This window comes from Stomoxys calcitrans, chromosome 3, assembly GCF_963082655.1.
Source record: "Stomoxys calcitrans chromosome 3, idStoCalc2.1, whole genome shotgun sequence".
NCBI classification, from domain to species: Eukaryota; Metazoa; Arthropoda; class Insecta; order Diptera; family Muscidae; genus Stomoxys; species Stomoxys calcitrans.
In genome coordinates this window covers 149,757,615-149,771,138 of record NC_081554.1, presented here as the reverse complement: position 1 = coordinate 149,771,138, position 13,524 = coordinate 149,757,615, and the positions used below count along the sequence as shown (strand labels likewise).

General features: G+C 37.5%; 1 protein-coding gene across 10 annotated transcripts in view; it reads right to left on the bottom strand.

The window, feature by feature from the left end:
- The window catches only part of LOC106085365 (probable phospholipid-transporting ATPase IA), a 98,478-nt gene that overhangs the window by 31,295 nt on the left and 53,659 nt on the right, over positions 1-13,524 (bottom strand). Inside the window, exon 1 of one of the 10 annotated variants that reach the window (XM_013249581.2) lies at positions 5,474-5,518. The exons of the other annotated variants lie outside the window; for them this stretch is intronic. Within the exon in view, the coding sequence (XP_013105035.2) occupies positions 5,474-5,493 (20 nt within the window). The 5' untranslated portion in view covers positions 5,494-5,518. Of the gene's footprint in view, positions 1-5,473; positions 5,519-13,524 lie in introns of those variants that run through there. 10 annotated transcript variants of the gene reach the window in all.

The following is a 13,524-nucleotide window of genomic DNA, read 5'->3' as shown; positions in this document are numbered from 1 at the left end:
TCAACGTGAATAGTTTATAGAAAACTAATAAATGTCTACTTGAGTTCAGATATACTCTATAGAGCTATAAGTTAAAAAAAAAACCCCGAAGCATAAGGTTAAACCACGAACGAAAATATACGGCTATCAGAACAATATCGCTCTGAGGCAAATTATAGTCATGAGTAGATAACAGTGAATCAATACAAAACTAGCAAAAACCACGCTAACCTATGCTCCACGATGCACAGTGTTGCCAAGTCGAAAAATCTTGGAAATAATTCTGGAATTTCTGAACGGATGGAGATATGTACACGAAACTTTGAGGTGACCAATTTTCAAACCCCATCGATCAGCCTCTGGACCCACTAGGGTCCAGATATATTCCAATTCGGATTAAAGAGTTCTGAAATGAAGCAATTTATTTAAGAATGTATACCGGACGCCGCACAGTGTTTCCAAATCGAAAATTCTTGGAAATAATTCTGAAACTATTGAACGGATATAGATATGTACACGAAACTTTACATAGTCAATGTTGCAAAATTTTAGGACCCCAATGGGTCCAGATGCTCATCGATGGGGCTTGAAACTGGGTTATCTCAAAATTGACTATGTAAAGTTTCGTGTACATATCTCCATCCGTTCAGAAATTCCAGAATTATTTCCAAGATTTTTCGATTTGGCAAAACTGTGCACCGTGGAGCATATGTTAGCACGTCCAACTGTGACGCCGAACGCCTGAGTTCGAACCCCGGCGTAAGTCTGTGAGCCAAAAAAATGTTCAACGGTGGTTATCCGCTTACTAATGCTGGCTACATTTGCGAGGTATCCTGCCAGGTTAAAACTTCTCTACCAAGTGGTGTCGCTGTGCGGCAAAAAAAAGGAGGCCCCTTATCATTGAGCTTAAATTTTAATCGGACAACATCAATTGATATGAAAAAAGTATCCCCTGTTACTTAATGGAATGTTCATGGGAAATTTAGTTAGTAGTATATCGGTTGTGGCAATGACATACAAGAATGTACTCTGGAAAACGGATAGGTTTTGATCTAAGAGTTCTTATCCATCCAATTTTGCAATTGTTAACCAAAACAAAGGGTATTGAAGAATATACCACGCTCGAAAATGATATGATCCTTGACAATATTTTAAACAACGCCTATGAGATGATAATGCCAATGCTGCATGACAATGCAACGTCTCAGTCGAATATATTTCGTAGGGATGATATTGATAATTTTGGAAGCAACTGTAGTTCTGAGGTTGAAATGTCCACCTATGACGCCGACATCCTAGGTTCGAGTTCTGGCGAGAATATTAGAAAATATTTTCAGCGGTGGTTATCCCATCCTAATGTTAAAGACAAGCATAGAAGCCATGTATCTTTATATCCTCAAAGAGTCACACTGTGGCGCGCCGTTCGGACTCGGCTATAAAAAGGAGGTCCCTTATTATTAAGCTTAAACTTGAATCGTACAGCATTCATTGACAAGTGAGAAGTTTGTTCCTGTTCCTTAAATTTACATTTGGTGTTCGACACATGAAATTAGCAATGCGTGTTCAAAAAATCATCTCCGCATGTTGATTTTTTTTTCAAAAATGCCTGTTCATGATCTTTGCGGTCCTGAAAACACAATCGGGGTTGTCATGATATACATGGAAAGCCAGGCTCAGCTGAAGGATCTAGCGTTAGGAGATTTCGGGAGCTACTTCGAACCTTGGGTAGGCTATAAGGCTCTGGCTCCCGGGTTGTCGAGGGTGGCGGGGAATGAGGCGAATGAGACGATCTATACAGGAATGGATCGCTTATGAGTAGTGCTGTTAGGCGTTTTTCGCAAAAAATCGTCAAAAATTTCAAACAAATCGTCCCAAAATCGTGACTCTCTTAAATTCGTCTAAATCAATTAAATGGTGCGATTTTCAAAGGATGGAAGACAACTTAATTGTTTATCAATAACTTTACTTCAATAGTATTGAAGGTTGATAAGTCTTTTTTTAATATTTTTTTCAATAACAACATAAACAAGCGATGACAAAAAATATGAAATTCAGAGTTTAATATGTTTGGAGGGCTAATAATATTTAAATGTTTATTAAATTTTAACGGCCCATGTCAAGCTTTTTTTCTGTATTTCATTTGACATTTCTCAATTTCAGACTAACTCATGATGGAAGATACATAAATGAGAAACGCGTTGAAGTGATCAAAATCAACATCGGACTTTTAAATTTAAGCGGCCTTTAAATTTGTCGTACAAAGTCAGTCATAAACGATAATTCTAAATTTGTTCTTCTATAATTTCAGGTCAATTATAGTACAAACAAATCCCGAAAAAATCATCAACTTATAAAGGGATTCAAATCAAAAATCGTCAAGCGTCAAAGTGACAAATTTTTAACATTTAGCCTACCCTATCGTCAAAATGACGTAAACTCGTCACGTCTGGGAGCCCTGCTTATGAATACTGATCAAGTTACTGAATCAATGGACTTTCCCTGGTTAAGGTCCTTGGAAGGATAGACGCTTATAGTGATGATAAATTGGTCGTGTAGCGATGGCCTGGACTTGTAACCGAGTATTTCGTGGAAAACGACGTCACTTATCCTGAGGCTGAGAAAGCCGGATTTGGAACTGCTGCAAGGAGTGCTAACTGGGCATTGCATCGTCAGGCTATTTTTGCAGCGTTAATGGATATTTTTAAGCAAAGGAGATGGTGGAACACCATTTGTTCAGTGCCCCGTGATGGCGTAGAGATTATGGTTGAACACTTTATTTCATGCCAAGACACTCTCTGAGTTTTTGAGCTTCTCGCCATTTTGATCTCCGCATTCAAGGCGAACTATTTGCGGGAATGTTCTACTACCAAAATCACCCATGGTAATATCGGCCTCAAATACAGGGTTTGAGGAATGCGGTACATCTTACATCCAAAATAACCAAAACCTAGAGCTGACATAACTTCGATAGTGCCTCCATATATAGTTTCCGATATTTTTCTTCTTAACTATAAATAGTATCGACAAATTTCTTAAAAATATTGTAAAATATGCCTATTTGCAAACAAAACAAGTAAAAATGAGAAAATTCGACCACGCTGAACATTGAATACCCACTACATACCTGGATAACTGCACAAAAACCATTGAGCTGGATAACTGCACAACCACCAATCATTAAGCTATACTCGAGCTATATTTTAGTGGTTGGTTGACCCGATAGATCAAAGTTATATTAAAAACGCATTACAAATGTACGGTCTGAGCTTTTTGACACTATCATTCAAAGTTGGAATTTCCCATACCTAGACATAAAAGTAATTCGGGCAATATTACAGGTTTTAGGGGTTCGAAAAGTGAAATCGCGAGTTTGGGGGGCTCCACGCATAAAATTTCAGGGTGATTTTCTAATAATTTATGTTTCTTAGCCACACCGAATTTCTGTGGGCAAAAATTGTGGATTCTAAATGCGAAAGATGTCATACATACAAAAGGTCATACACGATTCATATAAAGACAGTTAGAAGAAACATACTGTTAGTCAAGCGACATACAAATATAGCTTCCTCAGTTTGCTAATTCACTAAAAATCCTTAAATTGTCGAATTTAAACGTTCAATGGAAAACAACGCGCAGCGGAGCGGGTCCGGTTCAGCTAGTAAATAAAGAAATAACAATAAACAAGTAAAAAGGCATTAAGTTTGGCCGAGCCGAAGTTTGGATACCCACCACCTCGGGTTTATATGTAAACCCCCTTTCTTCAAATTCGGCGCGGGCATTGAGTGGTCCAATAAATATAAGTTACTGTTCAATTTTGTAGAACAAAATATTGGTATTTTTGGCAGCTATATCCAAATATAAACCGATCTGAACCATAAAGGGCACGGATGTCGAAAAGCCTAGCATAAGTCACTGCGTAAAATTTCAACGAAAACGGATAATAAATTCGCTTTTTACAGGGCCAAGAATTTAAATCGAGAGTTCTTTCTATATGGCACCTATAACCAAATCCGGACCGATGTGGACCAAATTAAACAAGGATAAAATAATCATCCTATTTATCCTCTATGACAGCTATATCTAAATATAGTTCGATCTGAACCATATTTAGGTCGGCAGATAGGTCTATTTGACAGCTATATCTAAATATATTCTGATGTGAACTATATAGGGGTCCGACGTTGGATGGCCTAAAGATACTCATTGTTTTAAATATCAGTGAAATCGGTTAAAAAATAAAGCTTTTATGGGCTTCAGACCCTTAAACGGGAGATCGGTCTATATGGCAGCTATATCTAAATAAAGTCAGATCTGAACCATATTTAGATCGGATGTCGGGAGGCCTAAAAGTACTCACTGTTTCAAATTTCAAATCGAAATTGGGTAAAAAATAAAGTACTTATGGGCATTGGACCCTTCATCGGCAAATCGGTCCATATAACAGCTATATCCAAATATGGCCCGTTCAAGAACTTAACCAGCGTATAGACGTATCTGTGTCGAATTTCAGCTCAATATCTCATTTTCTAAAGGCTGTAGGGTGATTACAACTGACGGACGGACAGGCGGACAGACACATGGACAGCGTTAAATCGTCTTAGAATTTGGCGACGATCCGAAATATATATACTTTGAAGGGTCGGAAATTGTTATTTCCTACGGTAGCAGGTATAATGAAAATGTTAACTTCTTAAATTTACAAAAATGGATATTATGTTCAAAATTGTAAGACAATTTCCTTCAGGTTTTAAAAAGTTTTAAATTAAAGTCAGTGTTTTCTGATATCAATAAACTATATTGTGTGGCTGTTATTCAAAATCGGCATAAAAGAAATTTCCTGATTTAAGACTTTACATAAAAGTTCTTATTGGATAACCCTTTACATACCAAAGCCAATATGTAGCACCTGTTTAGCAAACGAATGTATATTTAATAAATATTCTGATATTAAATTTTTTGAAATAAAAATCATAAAATGTTATGGTGCTATACTGTTTTGGCGATTGCCAGAGTTGGCGGCAATACATTAATTGTTGACGTCGAATTCCGATAACTGCCCACTGTCCCGCCTACATAGTGGTTAAAAAAAACATCAATAAAGTCGCGTTACTGACATTAACGAGCCCGTTTGACAAGTAATCGCTTTGTATGTAAACAAAATTATCTTATAATCACACAATTTGACATTCGCGTATAGGTCAGCGCATTAGTGTTTAATGAATTTCTTTCAATCGCATTAAAATGAAATATATCGTATGCTCACTCACTCATTCACTCTTTTACTATCACCAAAACTACTACCACCGCACAGTTTAATTATCGCCCCTTCAAAAAATGATATTAATTAGAAGAAAATACTACATGTGTAAATAAGGAAAATGAACCAACAATGCAGACTGACAGACAGGCGGGTAGATGGGCAGTATCTTAAAGAACAAACAAACACCACGATGATTGATAATCAGAGTAAATATTCGAGATTTGTTTCCAGTACCTTAACGTTTCGTAAGCCATTGTGGTGGAGAAAAGTGGGTTATTACACCAACTACTATGTAAATAACCAATCGCACTTAAATAATGAAAATATAAATATTTACAAAACTCTTGATGTTTACTCAATAAAACAATTGAAATGTTACTGCCGTCGAAAACTGAAATTGTTTATAGCGAATTTGTTATAGATTATGCAGTCTATATGTACTAGAATTTCGACCTCTTTCACTCGCTCTCTCTCTTGTGGTCAAACACTCGAGAGCTGGTGTGCTTACAGTTTGTAACAGTGTTGCCACATCTGGATTTTTTGGCAATACAAATTATATGAAAGGTTTAAAGTAATGTAATTTTGCACACATAATTTGAATTTTAAGTGTAGAAAATGTATGACAACTAGAAACAAATAATAAAAACTACAGATGGGTTTCGTGTAAATACCCAACGCTTGGGTATTTATTGGGTAAATACCCAATAAATACCTTTGTTGGGCATTTATAATTTGCAGATATCTTGGGCATAAAAAAATTTTCCAAACAATTTTTGATGATTTCGTATTCTTTGTAAATATATAAACCTGACCTTCTGATCTCATAAAATCAGATTTTAGTTATATATAGCCGCTATATAGACCAATCTCAAGACTTAAAGTCTTGAGGCAATAAATTGGTAACTTTTCATTCGATTTTGAAGAAATTTGGCACAGTGAGTTCTATTGTTTATATTTTTAGGTTATGTCATACGAAAATAACATATACAAGTGTGATAGCAAATATTATGAATCGTATGTAAATTGATAATTTTAAATTACGCGATGAATTACCTATAGATAGAATTTTGGGAAAGAGGTCCGCAGACTTTATAACAGGGCATGTCGTAAAAAAGCGGAAGTATATTGGGTTTTTATTACACACGGTTCAAGATATACAATAAGATTACCAGAGCGACAAAAGTGCCTCCTGGAGGCTTTTCGGCGACCAGGTTGATAGCGTTAATGACGCCGCCAAGATAAAAAATTTCCCTCAAAACCCATGTCCAGAGCAGAGAAAACAGAGGACATGTTGAGGCTTTTAATGAAAACCCATTTTCTGTAGGATACGACGGGACTCACGGAGACACCGAAATCTTGGAATAAAGGGGATGATCGAAGGTTTATCATAATGGAATTTATGATCAAGGAAGCCTTGAGGAGCTTTGAATCATTTAAGTCACCAGGACCTGATCGAATATTTCCGGCGTTACTACAAAAGGAGGCCGACTATCTGACGCCTCATCTGGCCACTATTTTCACAGCGTGCCTAAGACTTGCATATACTTCGAAAGCTTGGCAGGAGGCAAGCGTGGTATTTATACCGAAGCCCTGCAAGGAAAGTTATGTGACACCAAAGACCTACAGACCCATAAGCCTTACGTCCTTTCTACTTAAAACCATGGAACGTATTGTCGATACCACGATAATGAGTAGGACATCCAGCGAACTGCTTAAATATAAATAAAAATAAATAGCATTTTATCGCCACTCTTTTGGGTGACCAACATAAATAAGCTATTAGGGATGCTGACTGAGGAGGGATTTAAACCCGTCTGCTATGCAGACGATGTTATAAAACGTATTAAGGTTAAGAATCCGAACTAGCTATGCAAAAGTGCCGAAAGGGTCTTGCATATGGCATATGACTGGGCTAGACCCAGGGGTCTCAATGTTAACCCAGAGAAGACTGCAATATGCCTGTCCACGAGGAAGACGAAGGTGGACCAATTTGACGCACCATGTTTCCTCAATAAAACAATTTCGATATCTGAAAAGGTCAAATACCTAGGAGTGATCTTGGATAGGAAACTTAATTGGAAATATCACATTCCGGAGCGTACAGAGAAGGCTCACAGATGTTGGGCACTATGTAGACAGGCCGTAGGCTCGAAATGGGGCCAGAATTCGAGAATAATCCACTGATTCTACACGAGCGTGATTAGACCAATACTTACATACGCCTCATTAGTTTGGTGGACTGCTATTGAGAAAAAGTGCAACATAAGGACCATACAATAGGTTCAGGGAACATGTTGTTTAGGCATACGAGGAGCGATGAGGACCACGCCCACTAGGGCACTGGAGACTATTCTATATATTCGATCGATTGACATACAGATTAAGTGTGAGGCAGCCACTACGGTTATGAGACTTATGGCAATGGGAGAATAGAATGAGGATGGGAGCAGGTCGTACCATAGCGGTATAATCGAGGCGACGATAGGGAAATTGTATGGAAGGGAATAGGTTTCCGATCGGATACCTGAGTCGACACTTGAGGTCGAGTGCGAGGCAATGCTACCAGCGGCGCAGTCTTGGATTGACGGAACCCTAGTATTGCCATCTGAAAAATCATGTCGCATATGGATCAAAGCTAGACGACAGAGTGGGACTGTGGGTCCACATCGAGAACCTAGGGACTGAGATCTGTTTTAGACTGCCTGACCATAATAGGGTCCTACAGGCGGAGATCCGGGCGATCACGAAATGCGTGCGGTGGTGTGGTACTGACGCGAAGACGTCTAGTGTGAGAATTTTTACTAACAGTAAAATTGCCATAAGGGCAATAACAACTAGGACGGTAAAGTCACGAACAGTCTTGCAGTGTGAGAAGGAGATTAACGCCTTCTCTGAGGATTGCACAATCCGCATCGTTTGTATGACGGGACATAACGGAGTAAGCGGGAATGAAAGGGCAGACGATTTGGCAGTGTAGGCAAGAGAACTGCCGTCAATAAACTTGGTTAACCCGAAGATTTTCGTGTCGACGCAGTCTGATTTAAGGGCGTGGGCGACGAAACAGTCGGTAGGACGGCGAAAATCCTATAGGGTGATCCGGATCGTGAGAGGACGAGGCTATTACTAAAAGGAAGTAAGAAGGAAATCAGTATAACTTTTGGTATCATAACGGCACACATAGGACTACGAGCTCACTTATACAATATTGGTGCGGCAAGTGGAAGTATGTGTAGGGTATGTGTTGAAGTTGATGAGACGTTGGAGCATTTTTGTATGTCGTTGCCCGGCTTTCGCGTCTAAAAAGACACCGGTACTTAGGTGGAAACACAATACTTACTTTATATGGAATAAAAGTTTCCTTGGAATATTTATTTTCGACAATTAAAGATTTTTTAGTGAAATACCATGCTACGAAAATAGTATATCGCTTGACTAACAGTTTAACAATATAAGTGCCTTTATCTGAATCCCATATGATCTTTATTGGTCTACGAATTTAAGTTTGGATGTAAGGTGTACTCCCAGATACATGGCCCTGAAAAAATATCGGCATCGTGCTCTTCTCTCAAATACTATTTATTTAAACCCCATATTGCCATTGGCCTCAAAATTGGATATCAAATTCGTTTTCAAATCTACTAACTATAAATATTTAGTTCCACTCTCTTTACAACCCAAATTGTTTTGGTGAGCAAATACGTTCTATTTGGGGGTTGTTATGGTGGTGGAACGTCCCCCAGACAGTTGGTCCCTAATGTTGATATCAGATACGTGGTCTACTCTCAAATACCTTTAATTTGGGGGGTGTTTTGGGAGATGGGCGGCCACTCTGTGAGTTGGCCTTGAAAATATACATCAGATTCGTGTTCCACTCTAAAAACCCTCCTATTTGAGCCTTATATTGCAACAGTCAGCAAATACTTACTATTTGGGTGGTGTTGGGTGGGGTGGCTCCATAGACACTTTTCCCAAATATTGATATCAAATTCGTGCTTTACTCCCAAAGACCTTTCATTTGAGCCCCATATGTCTATGGTCGTAAATTTGTCCTTTTTGGGTATGTTTTTGGGGAGAGGAGGATATCAGATTCTAATTCTACACTCAAATACCTTTTATTTAAGCCCCATATTCCCATGGTCAGTAAATAAGTCCTGTTTGGGGGGTGTTTTGGGGAAGGGATGGACCCCCAGAAACGTGGTCCCACATTTGGATATCAGATTCGTATTCTACTCGCAAATACCTTTCATTTGAGTCCCATATTGCCATGGTCGGTAAATATGTCCGATTTAGGGGTGTTTTGGTGGTTGGGGTGGTCCCCCTAGCACTTGGTCCGACAAATGGATATCAGATACGTTTTCTTATCCTAAATACCTTTCATTTGAGTCCCATATTGTCGTGATTGGTCTAAATATATGTTTGTTAGGTTTTAGGGTGGGGCGGCCCCCAAGGTACCCCATCCGAAATTTGGACACCAAATTTTTATTTTTAGGGTACTATATGAGAGCACACAAAATTTCGCTTAAATCGCACCACCCATCTCCGAGATCTGGCGTTTCTGAAAATTAGGGTAAGGGGGAGGGTGCGCCCCCCTTCAGATATCAAAAAATGTAGTACCCTATTTTCACCACGGGATCATTATGCACCATCCGTGAAAATTTCAAGAAAATCGGTTCAGCCGTTTCTGAGTCTATAAGGAACACACAAACATACAAACAAACAAACATACTGACAAACAAACACAAATTGATTTTTATATATAAGATTGATTCCATGATAGTACAAACAGTATTAACTTATAATTAGTACTATCTATTCGGCAAAGCTGCCGTTATATAAATATTATATATAATATTATAATTAATTTAAGCTATTTATTTCTCTAGTTCAGGTGCTATATCAACATTTAATTCAAAATTATTGTAATGATATGAATTCCCTGGTAAAGTTAATTTTGAAAACATTGCAATTTGATGTTAATCGTAATCTAGATGGAAGTTTTTTCAAAGACGAATAGTATTTGTGAAAAATTTTCAGCTTATATAATGATTCAACCTAGCAGACCCTGAGAAAACCAATCTAGCATATAGGTATTTAGGATCAGCAGAGTAAATAATTTTATGTAATACCAGAACTGAGCGAGGTCCAAAAAGATTTGTTAAATTCATACCGTAAAAAGCTGTAGCTAAATGAGTCACGCTTGCATGTCTTCTCACTCCATGTACACTCAAATATGTTGGACCTCAACACTAGTTAAAATGAACTAAATTTGGGAAATATTGAACTTCCTATGGCGCTAAAGTTACGAAATTGTTTATACATATATAAGTCCACTTTCAACTTCCCAGGTAAAATATGAACTGAAGAGCATTGAAAATGGAAGATAAAATTATTGAATAACTCGCTTTTTCCGAATTGGATGCTCCAGAGCACATCTTAATTAATGGGTTGACCATTTATTTCCGCCTGTCTCCCATCCCCCTGCTGCTAATTGTTCAGCTATTGAGAAGAATACAAATTTAATATGAAACATTGCAATTATAAATTAAATCTTTACCTTTTGTCCCAGCCTTGTATTGAACCAAGAACCTTTTGTTTACAAAGCAGACGCTCTCGCATTCATCCACATTAGTATTTTTTGAAAGGAGATAAGAATGAGCGATTCCATGCCGTTTATTCACAGGGATGAAGTACTGAATCATTCATATGAAACGAAGTATACCATACACTGCGCCAATAGTGGATTCAATGTGTGTATTCCACGATAGCTTGCTGTCAAACATGACACCAAGATTTCTAACTTGTGTCACATATTCTACAACGCAATCCTTGGGAAATTTTCTAGCCCCATAGCCCATCTGGATATCACTAGGCACTTAGTCTTGGTGGGGTTCAACTGAAGGCCATACTCTTTGGCCCATTGGTTCACAAGATGCAGGTTTTCGTTTATATCCCTAACGCAAGAAGTTAAGCCATCTAAAGTGCTCGAAAGCAAAGCTGGACAACCTCTTGGCATATTGACAATATCGTTGACATACAGGGAGAAAAAAGTAATGGTCCCAGCTCCGAATCCTGGGGCAAGAGCAGCCATTTACGGAAACAGATTGTATCCTTTCTGACAGATATGATTCCATAAGTTTCGCCGCATAATAACCGAAACCGAAGTAATATGCTTCCAAAATAAAATATCATGGCATACTGTTAAATGGCTAAATACCTCACCAATGTCGCCAGTATTATGAGGGGATTGTTGGATGATGTTGCTGAAAAGAAAACTGTCCACATATGGCATCCCTGCTGCGTAGCAGATAATTAGGAGTGAAAATTTATCAGAAGAACGATAAACACATGTCATGAGTGAAAAATGAGTGTAAAAGGGTATAATGGGACGTAGCGAGTGACAAACAGATACCCTTGATGAAATGAGTGAATGGGTGAAATTTCTTTTGCCAGACATGCCGACACTCACAGCCCATATGCGGTGTTATAGGGAATTTAATTATGATAACATTGTCTGTTGTAGAGAACATAAACAATGATCCGATACATCCCGCATAGCTGAGGAAGTTTAATATCTTTAGATCAAATAATGAAAAATGTATATGTATTAATTATTTGTTTTTCAAAACCCCATAGTGTTGCCAAAAAAATAGATAAAACAAAAAATAATATCATTAGATATGCTTTTAGACTGGAGTAAACACAAAATAGCACCACAAATTTAATGCTTGGATTAATGCACACTGTCATTGGCAAATTTTCTGGGTCACTTAGTCCAGTATGAAAATTATTTGAAATGTTTCTAAACGTCGAATTTTTTTGATTATAGAACAATATTACACGCAACTGACTCTAAAGCGGAACGGAAGTGTACTGGCAAGAAAATGCATCAGATAAATTATGGGGATGATAGATAAAACTTGGGTTGATACTGCTCTATAACTAGCAATCCTTACAAAAACTAATCATAATTTTTATTTAAAAATTCAATATTAATATTTCAATTTTATTTTATTTTCTTAAGTTTTCACCAAGTTTGCTAACTATTTTCAATCGATTTTATTAATTTTTAAGACTTTAGGGCAATAGTACGTATGAATTATAATTGCAACTTAGATAAAAAAAATGTATAAGAAAAAAAATTATAAAATAATAATTAAATTTAGAAATGGAAAAAAGTTTATTTTGATTTTAATTTAAAATGTTTTATTAAAGAAATATTAATAAATAGATATACTCCAATGAATTAACTTGAAGGGGAAGTTGAATAATGAGCATAAAGTAGTTTCTTTAACCGTATTGTGTTGCTAGTTGGGTAGGAATAATCTTCCTACCTCTATTCGACCTTGCAAACCCAAGTCTGTCATATAGATATGGTGGTTTACTCCAATAAATATTTTTATGGAGGAAATACGATAGCGGCTCAACCTATTAACGTATCTGACATTACTATTGTAGAGAACATTAAGTTCCCGTCTGTTTGCTACATCGCAGCCAGAAAATAGTTCACAACCATATAACAAAGTAGGCATAATATAACTTTTGGCCCAAAATAATTCTTGTCTTCATAGCAGTCAGACGCTGTGTGATCATAGTTTACCATAAGTCTGACCAACCCTGAATTGATGGTAATTCCAAGATTCTTAGCAGAATAAACAACGTCAATGCGTTGTCCCTGTATCCTGATGTCAGGCGTACAACTATGCATTTCGACTTCGTTGGATTCAAATACAATCCGTTGGCTGCCGCCCAGCTATGCAAACTCAGATTCACCTTTAGGAATAGGGATTACCTTAGCATGGCGACATAGACTGTGAAAATAGCCCGTTGTCAAAATAGTTGTTGTTGTTGTAGCCACATTTTTATATTTCCTTTGGCGATCTCCCTTAAATTTCCCAAAGCCGATTGAAATTTATTAGCGTAGTATGTCTTCATAGCTTATTTAACTAAAAAGTTAGCTGCTCGAAAATCGTCCCTGAGTGCCGTTGTCCGAAACTCAGATCTCTTTCCTAAATAGCCAGTATTATAGACGACATGGTTCCGGTCTTGACTGGTACACATGTATTTTATAAGGACAAATGTTGTGATGAAGGAAAGAGACCTGATCATCAACTTCGTTCATTAGATAAATATCTTTCCAGTTTAATCTCGCAAAATGAGAAGAAAGTTCTACAAAATCAATATTGACTAAATCCCTAATAGAATATATCTCCTCCGACTGTTCCACTACTCTATCATATGCCAGGTAAATAAGATCATGCCTAGCGAAAGATGAGGCTGAGATTTGA